The sequence below is a fragment of the Anopheles arabiensis genome, chromosome 2 (genome assembly GCF_016920715.1).
Source record: "Anopheles arabiensis isolate DONGOLA chromosome 2, AaraD3, whole genome shotgun sequence".
Classification (NCBI taxonomy): Eukaryota; Metazoa; Arthropoda; class Insecta; order Diptera; family Culicidae; genus Anopheles; species Anopheles arabiensis.
The window spans coordinates 103,282,800-103,302,414 of NC_053517.1; the positions used below are offsets into that span (position 1 = coordinate 103,282,800).

The window sequence follows — 19,615 nt, forward strand, 5'->3', positions numbered from 1 at the left end:
TCAATCAAAAGTGCGCTATCGTATTCAAACTGCATCGCTATCGGAAACAATACCGGCACGGTGGTAGCCATCCTCCATGGAGGTATTTCGTTGTATCTTTGCTTCCATCCACCCACCCAGAGAGCCAGAAGTGTCTATTGAACTGGAGATCAAGAATGCTTCTTTGGGTTCGATTGGGTGCCGGTGGCAGTGAAGTAGCCTGCGACGACGACGACGACGACACACCGGACGGACCTGACAGTAGCGTCAAGTGGGCACTTTAACTGGATGTCAGTTTGGATTGAACGTTCGGAAGGATGGGCGTGGGATTGAATTGGATGTAGAGCTGCCCGAGCCCGAGCATAAAGACATAAAGCGTGTGCGCGTGAAGTGATCGGGGAAATTTTTAAAACTTCTTTCACGCATACCAGACCAGGAGGTGTCCCCAGGAGTGTCAGCTAAGAATGGGAAGGCAGCAAAGTGGCCTTCCGTGCTTGGCATAAGTTGAACTTCAGACGCACACAAGCATAGAGGTCCCATTCAAGGATTTTCCAGTCCCGTCTCCGTCGTTCGACAGCACGGGAAAAAGCGTCTTGCGTGCGCGGGCGATGTGACCGAGAAAACGTGTCCTTAGCGTTTGCTTTGTTCGCTTCTACACGCTACGCGAACGAACTCTACAGGGGGAGGGGTGTCACAGCAAGACATTGGCACGTGTCCTTCACCCTTTTTTATGTTGTTTGCTCCTTGGCAGGCTACATTGGGGTGGGCAACTAGCGGTGTATCGATTTGGGGCGCAGCTGTTTGGACGATTTTGGTGGAAAGCAATCCATCATTTAAGCGCCGTTGTGCTGTTGTGGTCGGAGCCGACCGCTCCCAGCGGAACAGATGAGCTACAGATGAGCTTTTAAACAAGCTTTGTGGGCGCCGTTTGTTCTTTTTTCTTCTTCACGCCAGCGTTGGCTAAAAAGGTTTTTACCGCGATCTGTTTGTGGGCGGGCATCAGACGCAGAAGATGCATTGAGTGCTTTGTCCTTTGCTGTTTTTTTCCTAATCGGGTGGTTAGGGCCCTTTTTTCTGTGGCATCGTTCACTGGAAAATCCTAAAGTGACTAAACGCAAGAGATTGACTCACTGTGTTGGGGACTAGTGAAGGGAGAGATGAAGAAAGATGAAGAAAAAATGCTGTTAAACATAATTAAATTTGGTACATTTTTTTGAACTTGTTGCCGCAAAGGCAAAGGAAATGGAAGAAAGACGTAAAAAAGTGCCCTCCCTGTTGAATGATTTGTTTGGAAAGCTCATAATAAGGTTCAGGATCCCTTTTTTCCTCCACCATTGTATGCCATCGCGTGTTGGGTCAAAACGTACCCTAAATGACGGTTGGAGAGGCCACAAATGTGATCAGTGTTTGAAATTAGGGACTGGAAACCAAAGCAAAGCGTTCAAAACTGGGAAATCTTGTCCCTGCTGGGACTTGGTTTGCATAATTGTTGGCGCAAGGCACGAGCTCATTTTGTGGGGTGGAGCATTAAAGTATGATAAACCCTGAATGATCCACGACTGAATCATTTTTTTGAGGGTGAATTATAGTATCCCTTAATCCATACTATAAATGAAAGATTATTTACTTTTGAATATATTTTAATGTGAGGTAAATTGGAGCAGAAGTTAGATTAATCCAATGGATTGAAGGAAAATTAACAGATAATTTATTTTTGAAATTAAAGCCTTATGGCCCCTAGGAATTTCTAAGTATTTATTTAAGAAGTTTACAAACAAAAGCAAAACAAAATAGAACTTATTTTTATGCTATCTTTCCAAGCACTAACCTTCAACGAAACTGTTGTATTTTTGTGTTTCCTAGCATAAGTTCCACAGCTAATAACATTCCGCCTAAACTAGAGCCATTTCCAACCGGGCCCATAAGCCACATCATAAATCAATCCATTATCCTGGACGATGGATTGAGCACCGTCCTTCAACAGGCTGCAACACCGCACCAAGCACCGCTGACGGCGTGGCACCGCTTCTGAGGGAATATTATCGCATAAACACTTTTACCGTCCATCCCTCGCAGCGAGATCCATCCCGCTCTAATGCGAACTGTACATCAGATAAGACGATTGTTTATAGTTGGATTTCAGCGGCAAAACTTACGTCAAAGTGCTGTTACAGTTGCTACTGGGTTGCTGGGTGCAGGTTCGAGGCAGGTTCGGAAATGACGCCCTTCCGGGAGTTATCAGCCGATAGTGGATGTCATATTTCATCCCATTTTCGACACCCTGCTACCCCCGAGGATCGACAGCTTTTGTGTGAAGAGGGAGAAAACAGCAGCAGGAAAACAACAAAACCACAGCCAAAAAAAAAGCTCCACTCGAACATCCTTCTCAATCCCGTTTATGCGATGGATGGGTTTTTCGTTGGAATTTGCTCCTTTGTAGCGGTATGACGGTTGGAGGCTCATTTTTCATGCCAACCGTTCTCGTTCAAACTCAACGGTACGTTGCAGCGAGAGTGGCATCCTTATGCTTGCTTTATGGTTAGTTTTTTGTTGTTGTCAGTTGTTGTTGTTGTTTTTGTTGCGCCCAACCATTTGGAGTAATGCTTCTGGTGGTATTTTGCTCGGTCCTTGCGTTGTAGTCCGTTGCTGCCGCCCCTCATTCTGCGATTGTTTCGGTCGCAATGTAGAACGCCAGTACCGAAGAGCGCAATGGGGCTACAGCACACACACTACCGCCACTACCGGGACTCCCGGGAGGCATTTGGCCGCGATGCAACATTCCACCACGCGTGAGGGACGATGCAGTGCCGGCTGCCGGGAAGGTGGTGGAAGACAGATGGATTAATACGCCCGGGGACCATCTCGGAACGCGGCTAGGAACGTACGGGCTAGTGGCAGCCACACTACAATGCATCATATGCCTCTCCTGGACTGTGGTTCCAGCGACGAAATGGCATGAGATAATTCATAATTTCCTCCTCTCCCTCCGCCAACCCCAGCCCTATCCTCAGGCCGAGTTTCGGTAGTTTAGGCGGGAGAGATGCTTATCAAACATCCATTTCCTGCGCCATGACGCCGCCGTCCAGTATCGGAAGTGCTCCGGGGAGTGATAAATATTGTGCCGACCATGACCCCCTTCTTACCCCTACACCCTGGTACGATCCCTCCCGTTCCATTGGGTGTTGTAAAAATAAGCAAAGTCGAGCTTTGTTGCCCGTGCGTGAATAAATTATCTGCCAGTGTGGAGGGCTTGCTTTTCCACGTGCTTTTTTTCGGCTACCACTTCCCGTGTCGTTGTCGTACCGTCTCCCCCCAAAAAGAGGTGTTTCGGTTTCCTCTGCCCGGTTGCACCGAAATGGAACGGAACGGAACGGCACCCCGTATCGCTCGGTGAACTCCCACGGGTGCTTCGGGCTGGCCAATTTTCGGCCATCACTAATTACAACGCTAGTCACCGGCGAGCACCCTTCTGTTGTTGCGTTTCGTTTCTAGTTTCGCTTGCTGAAACTTTTGGAACACGGTTTACGGTCAGTGGTGGTTTAAAAAAACACACACACACACACACAAACACTAGAAGCAAACGAGAAGATGAGCAATAATAGAGGAGGGGAAAAAACATAGACACAAAACAACTGGGCCGCCGGAGCTGGACCGCGGAAAGAATACAGTTAGCATGCCCACGTTCGATGCACATCCGGGCCAGCTGGACGGCAAAGGGTCACTGGGGCCCCCGGAACACTTTGACCAACCGACCGAATTACAGGACGCAATGGGGAAGGGGAGTTGTAGAATGGCCCACTTTTATGCCGGCTGCCGCCGAGATCGAGACAAGGGTCGTCCCGGGCTTGGGCCGTGGCCACACGCACTCATGCCAAGGGGGAAAGGGTAGCGTAAAATTCGAAAAGAAAGAAAACAACCCTCCCAAAAAAAAAACCTTAAAACGAATGAGTTGATGAGCTTTCTACCATTCGCTTATCAGAACAAATGCGCCCGCTAATGCGTTGACGGGACGAACATACGAACGGTTGGAGGTCTGCCATGCGCTGGAAAAACGGATTCTTTCATTTCTCTGTCCACGTTTTTTTTTTGGTGAGCTTTCTCTAGTATTTTTCTCGGCAAAATGAGTTAAAACACCCTCCCACAGTGGCATAAAAGTCTACCCAGCACCCCCGAAAAAAAAAGTCCAATTTTTGGTGATGTACCTTTTTTTTGGGGGGTTTGTTGCCAGGGATGGGGAACGCATTATGTACTTAGACCCTGCGGCGGCCTGGTGTCGATTCCATTTGTTTGTGGCGATCGTTTTTGGAGCGTTGAAATGAATTATTATGCTGACGGTTGTAGTTGCCGTTTTTACGCTCGTTCGTTTCAAGCGTACCGGAATGGGAAAAACGATCGTAATGAATGATGGTTTTGAGGTGGTCCTAAAGGTTCGTTTTTTGCAGTTGTCAGCAGGGATGTGATAACAGTAATACATGGTAAGGGGAGAATGATTGGTGTAAAGTCTTGTTAAAAGCTGTCAGAGAGTTTGATCGCCACAGGGAAAATCGTGAAATAGAACATTTATTACAATTTGATTCAGTTTGGTGGTTTTGACAAATATTAGACAACCTCTGTCTGTGTACAGTACATTCTTCATAAAATTTTACAATTATTTTGAAAACATTTCCATTATATATTTACTGATAAGTATTTTAATTTCTATTGTTAATCTAGTTTGATATTTAAAATAAAGAAAAAATGGTTCTAATTCTTCAGAATATGTGTATTTTATGATTTTAAAAGCTATCTAAAGCATTAAATAAAAGAAACATACGATCTTTGAGAGTTCCAAGCAGTGTAAAGCCAATTCAACAACAATCAGACTGAAAACATTCCCATGAATGTTTACAATTAGCCTATAATTAAGTTAAAAGAACTTCTATGAATTTGTCTTTATTTAAGTTAATTAAACACCAAACAATCGATTCGATTAAGAACTTAAGAACCTTAAGAACTTTTGACTACAAACCGCACAAGGACCTCACAGAAACAAAGTGTTGCGTAACGAGAAGCAACATACTCCTCATGCCCTACACACTACCAATGCAAAAAACCTCATTACCAATGTAAAGGGCTCATTCCCGCCGGTCTCGCAGCGTACTACTGTCCGAGCACCGTACACAATCCGATCCTTACACGCACTCCACACACACACACAAAGCATTATTTAACAAACTTCAACAGAGAAAGCCCACACAAACTCATCAACCAATCCGCCCGCACGTGTGGGGCCCTGTGTGATGCGTACGGTTTCTTTGATCGTAAGGGCGAGAGAATGAACGAGACGCCCAGATTTACCGAGCCCCCCACCCCCAACTGCTCCCTCAACCGATCTCCATTGTTGTTTAGATTGCAACCGTTTTCATAACACATGTCAACATCAGCCCTCTCGGTACGATTGGTACACGGTACATGTTGGCGGATGGGGCAGTGTGCGGCTGTTGGTCCACGTCGGTCCGCTTTTCTATGGAAGAAACCTATGGCCAGCAAAGTTGTCCGTTGTTCGCAAACGAAAGCATCGAACGACGACGACCGAGTCCTGGAAAGTAGTGAGCACACAAGGATTGAAGCTTCTTTTTGTTGTTGGTTTGCTTTTGTTTGCTATTTCTTTGCCCCAATAAAAAAGGTTCGGAATCTTTCTCTGGGCAGCCCGCAGACAGAAGCTGCATGCAAATTTTCTGATATTTTCATACGAATGTTTACCGATGAGATATGTTGACAAATTTGAAAGTTACACCAGTCCTCGTCGGGGTGCTACAGTTGAGGCTCGGTTTGCCTCGGGCCGTTAGACAAAGTGGTCCAGTGTTTGGGTGGGAGTGTTTTTGGGGTACACCGATTTGTTTACCATTTGGGTGGACGGGTTTTTGGGAGGGAGGAAATGAACCATCTCCGAAAGGGAAAAAGGGATGCAAATGTACCACTTTTCTTCGAATAGTTTGTCGGGATAGAAAGTCCTTTATTCGTTTGAGCAGTGCGATAGGAGCAAAAAGGTTCTCAATGAACGTCCTACGACTTCAATAAGCACTTGCTTTGTTTGGAATACTTTTACATCATCAAAGCTACTACATGTTGCCCATTAGTTTGTGTTAGGAATTAATTGAAAAAGCACTCGGACCCATTTTGAGTAAACAATTGCAAATCAAAAACCTTCGCTCGAGTGATTGCGAAACTTAAGATACACTTTGCCCAAGTGCTGGTCTCATCCAGCATCCCTTGACGCAGCACGCAAACGCAACGCAAAGGCTGAGCCTGTTGAGTAGGTGGATACTACCCTTTCTTCCTGCCCTTCGGCCACGATGTACAGTGGAAAAGGAAAAAGAGACAAAGCCATAAATTTGGTCCGCCTCCCACGGCACCGAGACTACCAGCCCTCATTCATTCGGACGCCCATAATTTACAATAAGCGTAATCTCAACCCTGTTTTAGCCGAGTGGCAAAATTTTCGCCAGTGTTTTGTGTTCTTTTCGTTCCCATTTTTCTCTCTCTCTCTTAAACCCCACCGCCAAATGCTTCATGTAGGCTGGCGTTTAATGTGAGTTGGCATTTCCTTGTACGCTACACTCCATGGATGGCGACTTAGGAAATTCGCCTCCAACTGTCCGTTTTGATCGCTCAACCATCAACGAAGCTCACCCAGAAGCTTAAGAGCCAGCCAACTGTCCGTGCAAGACACAATCGACCTGCATGCTATCATCCCTTTTTGGCTCGCAAAAAGGGCCATACATCAAGTAAATCAAACAAAATTGGCCCCCAAAAATCTGAGGCGCCGAAAGTTCACTGACGATGTCCTGGAAAGCACGGGGGAGGGCAGTCTGTCCCCATGCTTGTCTGCGGCACTAATTTGTGGTTGGGGCTGGTAAGCCCTGAAGAGACGTTCCGTCCGTCCGGGCTGCACTCTCCTACGCGCTGATTTATGGTTCCGCTGCAATGGTTCCCGGAAAGCGCTTTTGCTGCTTTTCGTGCGGTTGTCAGTTGAGAGTCAGGAGAGCGGCCAAAGGCCACAAAGCGAAAATAAAATGGACCTGGCAGCCACGGTGCGGTTGACTATAAAGGGGGAGACGCACACTGTGGGCTGCTGTCTTTCGGTGCGATGAATAATTGCTTAATTTAATTATGGACCTTGCTTTGCCCAGGGCTTGGGAGAGGGTGGACGTTGAGCTGTATTTTTTTTTTGGTGGCGCTTTACCGTAAAAGGTAGAACTTGAATGAACATTGAAGCATCCAGCCGTTTTCGGGTGAGGTTGTGGTACGCGTTTTCCTTACATCTTGGCCACCTCATGATCGTGTTTCGTAACATTTCCACTTCATGGAAAAGTCATTTCCAACGGGTCGAAAATGTTAGCGATAACTTCATGTACAAACCCTTGAAGCAACATCTCCTCCTCCCTGCATTCTTCCTCGCTAATTGTAATGGTCCCAACATTTTATTGAAAGCGCTTTTGCGAAGCGATGAAGCAGCAAACTGCTGCCAATAAATGGGCAAGAGTGGCTGTTCCATGGCGCAGCTGAAGCTTGGGGTTTTAAATCCTTTTTGCCCCCCAACACTGGCTGTGGTAATGAAATGCATAATGGGTAATGTTCTGCGTTCCGTGTAGTTGTTGCTTCTCTTGGTGGTGATGCGAAAAACAACGCGGGCCGGATGAGACTCTTGTAAACAAATTGTTCCCATCCGGGGCCGGTGCTGCTGCGGAATGCTCGCGCCGACGTAGCCGACGTGGATGAGACAAACGATGACGGCTGCCGGCAAGATGATTATTATGGTTGGCGCGTCGTTGACTGTTTCTCCCAGCCGTGGCTTAACGTCAAAGGGGGAACCGCTCGAAAATTGATCAAAATTTCAAATATTGTAAGAGAAACGGACCGGAGCGGTCCGGCCAGTAGGAAGGTTTACAAAACGTTTCCGCTGTAGTGTTTGTGGGAGGCTTTTTTGTTCCGTTGGAGCAGACGAGTTTCATGTTTTCGCTGTGTTTCTAGAACCATAACCATTTCCCTTCATCTGCGATGCAACCATTAGCAGTGTAAATTATATTCATTCTTTTGCTTTACTTTTACACCTTTGAATGGAAACCGTCTTCTGAAGCAGTCGGAGGAAACAACCTTCCAAAGTGTGTTTGCAGCCCATGCGGTACGATTTCGTTTCCCGATTCAGAATTACCCAGACAATGGTAAAGCAACTGCCGCAGCTTACCGGGACCTGCTGATGATATTGTGCCGAAAATATCTCCTGGTCGTGTTACAACAATCATCCACCCATATCTGGCGGCCATGTAATCTCGTCGTTCGTACCGTTGTCGTTACGAATCACCACCTTCACGCTTCCCGCAGGGGGAGGGATGGAAAATGGGGGAGGAAAATATGGAACGAGCAAAGCTTCCACTCTCTCACCCGAACTCATTTGAGGTTGCGATTCAATGTTTGAACTTTTTTCAAAGCAACGTTTGCGGTGTGGAGTTTGCTGCGGGCAACGATAGCGACGACAGTGTACCACGGTGACAGAAAACTCACCAAATTATTTCTTTTAGCAGCTTTTCCTGCTCCCTCTGTACACACAAAGAGGGGAAAAACAAAAAAAAGCTAATAAAGACGGAAGAAAATAAAATCGCGATTGTATGAACAGTTTGGCACACATTGTATCACGCGGCTGGCACGGTTCGTCTCTGCCGCGCTGAATGATGGCGATGATGGTGATGGTGATGATGATGATGCGAATTGAGGTGCCGCCCGAGGTGAACCGAGTGAAGAAAGCGGAATTATGTTAATGCATTCCACATTCTTCCATTCTTTTCGGACCCATGATGTGTATGTGTGTTGTGCCCTACGGGTTGGTTGGGGTTTCCTTCCTTCACGCGATGCCACATAGTCGCTTGCGCCTTAAGCTACTTCCCCGCACACATTGTGCACAGATATATCCCCAAAGCATCGCAAGACATTAGAGGCACTCTTCGGGGCTTGCATTGTTCTCATTGTCAAGGTTGAAAAGATGTCCCCCTGCTGGTCTCCGCGACTGCTGCCCTCGACTCGCACGAGCGATCTAGTCGGTTTGTGAGGTAATACCAATGATCATTGGCTAGCCGTGGCGTTCCGCCAGCCGGGGAGGAGCAACCCTAGGGACCACCATTTCAATATATGGTGAGAGTTTTTTTGTTGTTGCTGTGTGTTTGTATCAATACACACGCCAGCGTGAAGTGACACTGGCGTGAAGAACCCTTCACTGTGGTCACTGAGAGCCGTCGAAGAGCCGTCGAAATGCTCGTTGAAAGATTGGGAAGTGTTACGAGTGCAGCCGAAACTGGGTCACAAAGCGGTGTGTGATTGAGTGGGCGAAAGTGTGCTGAATGTTGAAGCAACGTCCTTCGCCGCTGGTTTATGGCTGTGATGCGTGATTGGACGACTATGATCAATTGCGCACAAGATGTCACAATGCCGAAAGTCAAATGCACTACGATAGTTTGCGACGTGCCTGTTTGTTGCATGCTTATGAGCTGAGTGGCATCACGTCAAAATGTTTTGATGGCCAAGTCTGTGAATGGGAAATGAGCCGAACGGGTGATTTGGTAATCGAATGATAGTTCAATTATCCTCCAAACTAGACGCATTAATCAACTTGACCGGTTTCTTCACCGCTCGGTCAGGATGATTATCACGTTTCCTTTAAGACGATAAAAGACTGCTGTCGCGCACAATACATTATATCTTTCAGATTTACGCCGGATGTCAAACCGGATTTACCGCGCGGAATCGTGCTTGACAACCGGTTCAGTTAACAGCCGTGTTTATGACAGCTACTCCCAAACAGCTACTTCCTGTCACTTGTCACATAGCAAAATATGTGTCCCTTCATCTGAAATAAAAAGTCACCAAACACACAATCGGAAACAGAAAATCGATGCATTTCCGCTTGCGAGCTGTGGATGGATGCAGAAAAGCGTTGAGATATTCTCGGCGCGATTTGTTGCAAATTATAAAAAAAACGGGACCGAAGAAAGGAAACGAGCCAAAATAAATGTCAACTTCCGGTACCGAAAACGTATTGTTTCTTCGGTTGTTTTTTTATATCTTTGTGGTATGTGATTTTAATGGTGTCGTGTTTTCTCTCTTTTGCAGCTTTGATTTCGACGGTGCAGCTACGTGGTTCCTTTTGTGTGCTTCAAACCCTTCTCCTCGGGCAGGATCTTCTGCAGGTTAGTGTGTCTTATCTCAACGTCAACCCACTGCGCTCTGTTGTCTTACGGAAACAATACTGTGCGAGAGAAAACTTCCACCACTTTTGGCAACCACTAACAACCTACCAGTTGGATACGCTCGGAATCAAAGCATTATCAATTATCACGCGAAGGGCACACAACTTTCCTCCCCACGGCCGTGTTAAAACTGCTCCAAACACAGATCTTTTGTGATTCGCCCAACTTGTTAGTTTTTGAATCTTCTTGCTTTCACAAATTAAAAAAAAAAAACAACTGAGTGCCAAGTTGTAGCAAACAAGCAAGCAACAACGGCAGCTGCCGCTTTCTTGTTCGGTGTGTTCGGTGTGATATTCGTTAAAATTTCCCCTTTCTTCCTTGTACGGGTTGTGTTAGTTTGGTAAGGATGATGCTGCCGGGTGGAAGAAGAATGTGTCTCATTAAAAAACTTTGCAAACGAATCGGTTCCGGAAAGCAGCCGTTAGAGTGACATGCTTTTGGAAGATGCTGTAGTTGCTAAGGACGAACTATTGTTCTCGGGTTAGCGACATGGGCCACCAAAAAGAGAAGAAAAAAACATAAAACAGAATGATCCTACAAGACTGGTAGGAGGCGCTTCCAAAGCAGAAACTGCATAATTTGGTAAGCCAAAAAAAAGGGAAAAAAGAAAGATACATCCTTAGTAGATCTTTTTGGGTCCTTTTGTACGCTTCTTTCATCATGAGACTTGCATAAGAAATCCTTGCTTTTATTCCTATGCACGATTACGCTCGTTTAACGTGTAACAGGACGTGTTTCCAAAAGCTCTACACACGTCGGCTTCATATGCTTAACGAGTAACATGCTTACTTTCGTTTTGTTTTAAGCTTTTTTGAGTGTATTTGTGCTCCATTGTGTCGTATCTGAGGTAGATTAAATGAAAAAAAAAACTCTCTTATGGAAATTCTACCCTTTGCAAGGTTCTAAAAAAAGGAAATTAACATTAGAAGTTCACTTTTTGTGTGTAATCGACCCAAGATTGCTTAGCGTAACGGTCTATGGCCAATTTGAAAGAGGCTAGTGCCTGCTCATCCACCTCTTAAAGCGCATCTTTCATTGATCTCGTCGCCGCAGATGGGCAAGCAACAGCAAAAAAAGAAGCCCCAGTAAATGGTTGAGGTCCTCCCGTGAGTGGTTGTGGTAACACAACCTCACCGCAGACAGATCAAGTGTCCAGGAAACTTTGTTTGCACCGGCAAGAACTTGATCTAGCATGAGATTCCAATCGCTCCGTGCGGGCTAGGGTCATTGACCTGGCCCGCAGTGTATCAGTGTATCTATAGGCGCAGGGTTCTAACGAGATGTTCCCAGCCGTCCCAAACCGTGACTCAGCATGCTCCTGCCCATGTGCACAGGGCCGGCTGACCCCAGCGGTCGAGTCGAGAGAGACGACCGAGATGAGAAGGTGGAGATAATTATTTTGTCATAATTAATAATGTTTTGATTGATGATGGTCAGGGCGGCTAAGGGCTACGCGTTGGCGGCCAATCGAAACGGAAGGAAGCCGGCCGACGTTCGGGTAGTACCTGTTGACGTTATCGAGGGGCAGATGTAACTGGATCGCAGCAGTACATGCTGCTTGCGTGTGCAAAGTGTCGGAAAGTCCTCTGTTGGAGATTATCTGCAAATGAAAGATTTATGACCTCCGGCTTTTGGGGTCTCGGGGTAATGATCTTAGCCTTGCATACTGGGAGGACTTGCCACAGTTGGGACTGTGAGAGAGTGAGGGAGAGATCGAACTCATTAGACGGTGTAATTGAATTGATTCTTTAAGTTCTCCTGGATAGAAGATGCTTATAAGAAACTTCCTCGTTTTTGTGCAAACGGAAGATGTCGGACACGTTGCGTTGCAGATATTTTCCTGAAGATTGTAATCCTTCAACATTGTTGCAAAGCACATCGCATCGCCTGAAGTTTTCTCGATGGCAGGATGGCAAAACCTTTTTTACAGTTACATCAACACGATCCGATCGATAACTAAAGATAAGTGAAAAAATATACAGTATATGAGACGAAAAGACGAAGAAAAGCTTCCGCTTCCAAGCTACTCCCGCCGTAAGAGGTATAAATTACTATCAACACAAAACCGAAAGCTTTTCTTTGAAGATGCTGAAATTGGACCGAACGGGATGAACGGATGAATACACCGTAAACAACTACAAAAAAAAAACGCACTCTTGGTTAGTACTGCGCACTGAAGGAGACGTCGCAGCGCGTACAAATTGGCCGCCTTTGGCGGGATGGTCGAGCGTGACACAAGAACAGTTAGCTTTTCGAAGGCCACCGTCGTCAAGGCACGACTATCTGTCCGACACTCTGTCCGTAGCGGTTACGTTACAGTAGGCAGAACCATCGGTCGGCAGTACATTAATCTAGGTCCACCCTGTGCCCAGTGCGTGCCAGCGATCCGACGCCCAACGCCACACCAATTACCTAGTTTGATGTTTTTGCTTCTTCAAAATGCTCCTGCCCATGCTCCCGTGTGTGGGGTGAAGGTGGTTGGTTTAGTGTTTCGGTGTTTTTGTTTTACTCCCACTGGCTGGCTTCCATGTTTCACCTCGACTCCGTTTACTCACGCTAAGACACGAGGTCGTACGTTTTTTTTCTCTTATGTTTCACGTCATCGCTGTTTTGTTTCTTTTCACTTGTGCATCTTTACCGGGTGACTTTCACGTTGATAGAACCTTTGTTTTGTTGTTTGTTTTTAGTTTAGGTGTCTTCGGGCGCCGTTGTTTCTGTTGTTGTTGTTTTTTTGTGTTTTTCTTCATCAAGTAACAGCTATTATCGTGCATTTGCCTCTTCCACCACACGGGTACGGGTAACTGTATATTTGGCTGTGCGTGTTTTCAAATGACTGACTGTTAGCTCAACGGGGGCTTTGTTTTTGGTCTGTTTTATTATACATGCACCCAAAACTCGATACAGGGCTACAGAGCAGGTATTTGATTTGAAAGGTTTTGCTGAAGGGGTGATTAAAGCTGAATTTAACAGTTTTCTGAAAATTAACGTCTAAAGAGAGTATTAGATTCTCCAAAATCATTACATTGAAAGCCACAGTTACATCAATCAAACCTAATCCGTATCAATTGTAGTCAGAATATTTCCACAACTGATTTACTCAATTTCTGCTTTACATTAAAAAATTTAAGGTTGAAGCTCAAATGTTTTTATTTGGATAATTAGATTACATCGTTACGTTTGTCCATACAACAGATCTCCGCGCTTTTTAATTACTTGGCTCAATGTTTCGCTCAAATAATTCCACCAACCTTGCTCCTCATGGACAGGTGCAGGTTCAATTTAATTATTTTTATCAAATGGACGATGCAAAATCAGCACACACTGGAACCATCCAAAAAGCTGTACAATCTGCTGCCTGTGTTACAGATTCTTCACCAGTTTTTCGGTCCGATTTTGCAACGCAATTGAGCTACCAATCACATAAGTTAATTGCACTCGAATCAATGAGCTGCTCTTGTAATTAACTAATTTTATTTACCTCAAAGTCCTTCAGATGAATAGCTACCCGTATGTGCCCCACAAGCAAACGCATGAGGGTGGTAATGTTGTAGCCCAGCGTGCACACGCGACGCGAGTGTATTAATTACATCATCTCATTCCGCTACGATCAAACGTAGCGAGCCAACGGGCTGCCAAATTTGTCCGTGCAACTTCCGCGTAGTTTTGAGACCCTGTGCACGTTTCGTGGTTTCGATTGATTAAAAGCTTTCCAGCACGAGTAGCAGAGAGAGAGAGAGAGAGAGAGAGCAAAAATAGCAAAGAAATAAAAATACTTCAAACCAATCTTATCGCTATTCCCCCCAGAGTCTCGTTGCTTTTGCTCGTTTTCAATTAGATAAAATCCAATTAATAGACTGTCAGCGTGTGTATGTATGCTTGGGAGGTGGTGTACACCCCCTGATATCGTGTTTTAGGGTGGTCAAACCGGGCCCCGGTACTGCGTCACGCGTATGCGTTCTCAACGCGTCTACCCAAACGCACCCCTCGTGCGAGAGTGACGTTCGAACAGACAGCCTCCAGACAGAGCCGTCGAAGAACGTTTTATCTTCCCAACAGACGTTGTTCCATGTGTGAAGCAAAGGCTGCCAAACGCTATCCAAACGGCACAGTGTCTCGGCACAAGCTAAAACACTGGGATTGGGCACTGGGCGTCTTGCGTTGGAATTGTCCTAAATGCCTTCACCGGTCCCTGGGTGAAGGCAGCAGTGCGCGTCTTTTTTTCCCCCCGTTTTGCGCGCCGAATCGAATTATGTAAGTTTCTATCGACTCGTTTGCCCGGGTGAAGGGGTATCGTGCTTGCTTGCCGCCCCTATCGCTGTGCTGAAGATCTCCATCGTGGACGCGGCGTCGAAGTGCGTTTTGTGCACCATCACGTAACCATTAGGGTTTCGATCCGCGTGCGAATATTTCTGCCCGGTCCCGATCTATACACCGGCCAATCCTTCGCCCGAATACTGGTCGCCCGATCAATTTGCGAATGTGTGTGATGTGTTTTTTTTTTATTACCATTTCCCTTCCCTTGTGTCCCTATCGCGCGATGTACTTATGCCGGTTGGCATATCGCTCGCTAGACGCTATGTAGACTGCAGTGGGTAGAGGGCGAGTTAAAGCAACAAGTTAATTTGCAAGCTCAGACGGTTCGGATCGATTTCAAGACCGGCGAATAAAAGCTTAGTGACCGTAGATGTGAAAGCACCACTCATTAGCGGGTGCGTGAAACTAAACGGGAAGAGGTTTGCATTATACCTTAATGAGGTTTAATGCGAGAGGTTTGAGTTCCACGATGGCTGCTTTTTGTGCATATTTTTACCTTTAAAATTACGTTATAATCACATAAACCGTCCAGAAAATAGAAACTTTGCAATTAATAGATAACTCAGATTAAAAATTTAAGAAAAGGCTTAAAGTTGAAACTACCTCAAAGATAACTATTTATATTGTATGATGATATTTCGTATAAGAATATAAAATTATTCATAAAAAAGAACACCACAGACAAATAAGTTTCACTTCCAAGGTTCAAACTCCATAAAACTCCACATTCAAGAAGTAATTACGACTCTCCATCATCATTGAAGGCTCTTTCACACATCTGGATTTGTGCTAGATTAATCACAAACGAGATCTGCAACCACTTGCCTGCCGTCCATTACATTGTTGTAACTCAACCGCGCTAACTACAGATGGAACCCGCTTCGAACCGCTTCCTGAAGCCATCAATCGCGGATGTGCAAGATGTGGGCCTCGTTTTCATTTGACATTTGAAAATGCACCACTGCAGCAAACGAAACCAGCTCGACTCCATCCCTACCCGAACGGGACAAGAAAACGAGCATTATCGTCTCTTTGCAAATCAGCCGGATATTGCTTACACTGTGCTCTGTGTGACTGTACAGCGATAGTAATGAGGAAACCGCGAGTGTAAGATGTTTCCCTCGAGGGCGTAATAATTATTTTGTTTTTTTTTTTTTTTTTGTTGAAGCACTTGAAATATGGGTTAGCATAAGCGCCGGGGCTATAAAACAGGATGTAAATTCAAGAGAAAAGTACATTTTGGTTGTAAAACTGCACCATAGAGCTCATGCCTCATACATAAACTGCAATGAGGAATTAAAATTTCCGAACAGCAAACTAGCACAAGCGCGCTTCTCATCTGTACACTTTTACCTGTACGGCAGTGCAGTAAAAAAAGAAAGAGGTCTGGGAAAAATTGCTTGCACCGCAACGAAATGCAATGAAAATCAATTTTCCACCAAACAATACGAGCCAAAGGTCTCGTGTACTGATGGGTCAATGCATAGTGCTGCGATAGTGTGGCGTTCGAGAACTGCAGAATAAAGCAACGAAAAACAAAACAACATCACACACACACACACACACGAAGCACAATAAGCCCTTCCTAATGCAGGCAATATTTCTTGGAAGTAATTATGAACCGGTCGGAATGCCCGCGTGTCCGCCAAGGGAAGAGGAAACAATCGACTATCGAACGTTATTCTTGCCCAGTTTTTTTCCTCTTACCCTCCAGGTTCATCCGTGACCACACACTCTTTTTCCTATTGTTTTTTGGTTTTGTTTCTTCGGTTCGTTATGGCTGTTCGAAAGGTTGTTCCGAAGCGAAGCATAATCCCTCCACGGGTAAGAGGGTCACTTTTGCACGCGGAGAGTCCACCCGCTCGTGCTTCCCATAGATCCCGCGTGGAATGCTTGTCCCCAGGGGCGGAAATGCTGGCCGCAGCACACCGTCCGCGGAATATGGATGTGTTGCGATGTGGCCGAACGCCATCCCTGTTGCCCTGCTGACCCATGAATCATTTTCACCCAATTCCGACGTTTTCCTGTGGGGGCTTTTGCGGTTTGCAATAAAACGGGAGTGCAATAGGTTAGTGTGTCCTGAAGCAGAGGATGAAGCGGGTGAACCACAACCAGCTCCTTTCCTGGGTGGTGGCCCTGACAATGAGAAGCTGCAAGTACGGTACAGCCTCACTGATGGGTTCGTGTGTTTTGATGTGGTTCGTTGGCTCTATCTGCAAACAATGAGATGCCTCCTAACCTCCATTCTTTTAGCGCTGCCCCGTACGGATCGTCATCGCGATCGTCTCCGATGTGTGTCGGTAGATTTTAACCACCCCGCGCGCATGTGTGTGCCGAGCGATGGGTGCGATCATGCACAGCTTGCCTTTCTTCCCCCCCTGTGTTCGTTCGTTCACGCAGCGTGCGCAGGCAGTACCGATGTTGCGTCTTCCGGGACCCCAAACCTGGTGCGCATTGATCGAGGAGGTTTTGTCGTCAACGTGCACGCGGAGGAAACGATGATGAATCTTTGCTCCGGTGACCGACTGACGCCGTATAGGGGAAGGGGGGGGGGGACGCCAGAGGTTGTTGTGTTGCATGCGGGTCGCCTCGGGCTAGACCCGGTCGTGCCGTGCCCGGTCGCTGATTAGGCAAGGCAAAGAATCAAAACCGTTCCCTAGGAGACGGTTGGGATCGTCGTCGATCGCCACATTCCGATAAGGAAGAACAATCGCAGCGGAATAATAAATAACATTAAAATTGGCTTCCCCGGGAAGGTGTGTGTGTGTGTCCTACTTACTGAGTGGCTGGGGAGTGTGTTTCGACATCTTGTCCCAGTGACATAAGGTTTCTACTATGGGGATGACTGATGCTTTTTCCTTCAGCGGAAAACCAAATAGGGACAGAAAGCAGTTGTCATCTGTCAACTGCTTTCTACGGCAATGCAAGCTGGACGTTGTTATTTTATGTTTTGTTATGCTTTTGCTGAAGGAAAGGTTATACTGCATTGAAATACAACAAAATGATTTATTTAAAAGCAAAGAAATTAAGTGTGTTTAATGTTGAAATTCCAATAAACTTTTAATCGCTGCATTTGCCCTGCTTTTGAACAAGAGACTTCAACGATCGCGAATATACAAAGCGACGAACCTTGTTGATGATCCATCATTATTGAATGGAAATGTATGAAAACTTCATTTCAACACTGCTTTTAAGACAAAAATGATTCTTTCTTAAGTTATATTTGTATAGAACATCTGTTTGAACCGCTATACTGACTCTCGTCTATAATCCCTACTGTTGTATTCTCTAGTACCGGAAGAGCATTGACATGAAAAAAGAGAAGTCGAAAAACAACACATAATTCGGGTGGCCTTCACGAAAGACCTCCAAGCTTCCACTAAAGACGCTTTACCACCCGTTTGAGACAAAACGACAAAACAGAAACTTACAACATTAACCCTAATAGAAGGCCGCTTAAAGCGCTAACCCAAAACGCTAATGGAAGAAGGGTTTGTGTGTGGAAGGGAAAGCAAATGGAAATGGTCAACAGAAGCAAATTGGGTGCTTAGATTGTGCCCGGCTGTTGTCCCGCTTCCTGCTTCGCCGTGTGCTTTCTATTCGTCAATCTCGAACGATTCTGGCGACTGATTTCGTTCCCCCAAACACGGTAGTGATCACACTGGTTGGACCGTTTCCATTGCATTGTGCGCCTGTTTTGTGCAGTGTTGGTGCGCATATGATGGTAACGGGTTCCAGCGAACACAAAAAAAAACCTCATTTTTCTCCCACTGACCGATAGAAACCTGCAATGACCCAATGTGGTCTGCGGTAGATGCATGCATGGTAGAGTGAAGGAGAGAATGAGCATGAAGGGTGTCGGGTTACTAAAGCCATATAAAAAGGCCCACAGAAACACCATCATCAACACAGCGACACGGTAGCAAAACTCCACTGCACACATATCGGTCGTAGCAAAAGGGTAAAAGAAAAGGAGAAAGAAAAACACTCCAAGCACACCCAAACCCTGCTGTCTCCCATAAAGAGGAGCCACCGCAGCGCAGCATAATCGGAATCGGCACGGAAAAACGACACCTTTACCGTACGCGGGCCCGTCCCGCTCTTTCGTACCGGCAACCGCTGACCATCGGGATGGGAGGGGATGGGAGGAAAAGAAAAATGTCACATTACATCTCGGTTATTTTTACATAACTTCTTCGAGACTCCTCTCACAGGTAGGCGCACCGGGGGCATCAGGTTTCGGTGTGGTTGGAAGATAAAAACGGGCCCGAGAAAACACAAACACACACATGGCATCGTTTTCTGGTGCTTATTGCATGGCGCCAGGGGCACCTCGGAAAACGCAGGTATGTGCCATCTTACCGTTGTGCGGTGCCGATTCGTAAAGAAATATTTATTGTTCCGTCGAACCGGAAAATTGTTCAACCGACCTCGCCCACCAGCACCGCCCTAAAACCGAGCCGTCGCCGCACGCCGCCGCACGCACACACACACACGGCAACAGAATGCGACCTTAAAACAAAGCCCGGTTGGATGGGGCGGATGGTGGAAAAATCGGAAAAACACCCTGACCTCCTAATGCTTGTTGGGAGGGGAAGTCGGAATAAAAAAGCAACAAATGCATGCATGCGCTGCCACTGACTCGGAACGGAATGAAAAACACTGACACACAAACAAACACACACACAGTTTGATATTGATACACCCGTGACTGGTGGGACGAGCTTTGTTGATGATGCTACTCTACCGCTTACTCACCTTCCCGACCGTCTTGAATCGAAGACCCGGTGTTTCGAATCGACATTGACCTCATCGATACGGAAACGGCTACATGACGTTGTGGATTGCTGAGACACACACACGTATGTTAGAAACACATACATACTGGTCCAATTGTAATAATTACCCCGTTTTGCTGTGGTCAGCTGAAAACCTTGCCTGATCAGTGGAAATTGTTAATTGGATCAGGTGCTTATTAGAAAATGAGCAAAATTAAGTTTCGTGTGTGGGTGCTTTTTTGTGGGAGGCGAACATGGCGAATG

The 19,615-nt window shown here is 46.1% G+C and overlaps 1 protein-coding gene across 1 annotated transcript in view; it reads left to right on the forward strand.

Moving 5' to 3' along the window:
* Positions 1-19,615, forward strand: part of LOC120894982 — a 134,861-nt gene that overhangs the window by 40,182 nt on the left and 75,064 nt on the right. The window contains exon 4 of the mRNA XM_040297916.1: positions 10,123-10,199. Within this exon, the coding sequence (XP_040153850.1) occupies positions 10,123-10,199 (77 nt within the window). The remainder of the gene's footprint in view (positions 1-10,122; positions 10,200-19,615) is intronic.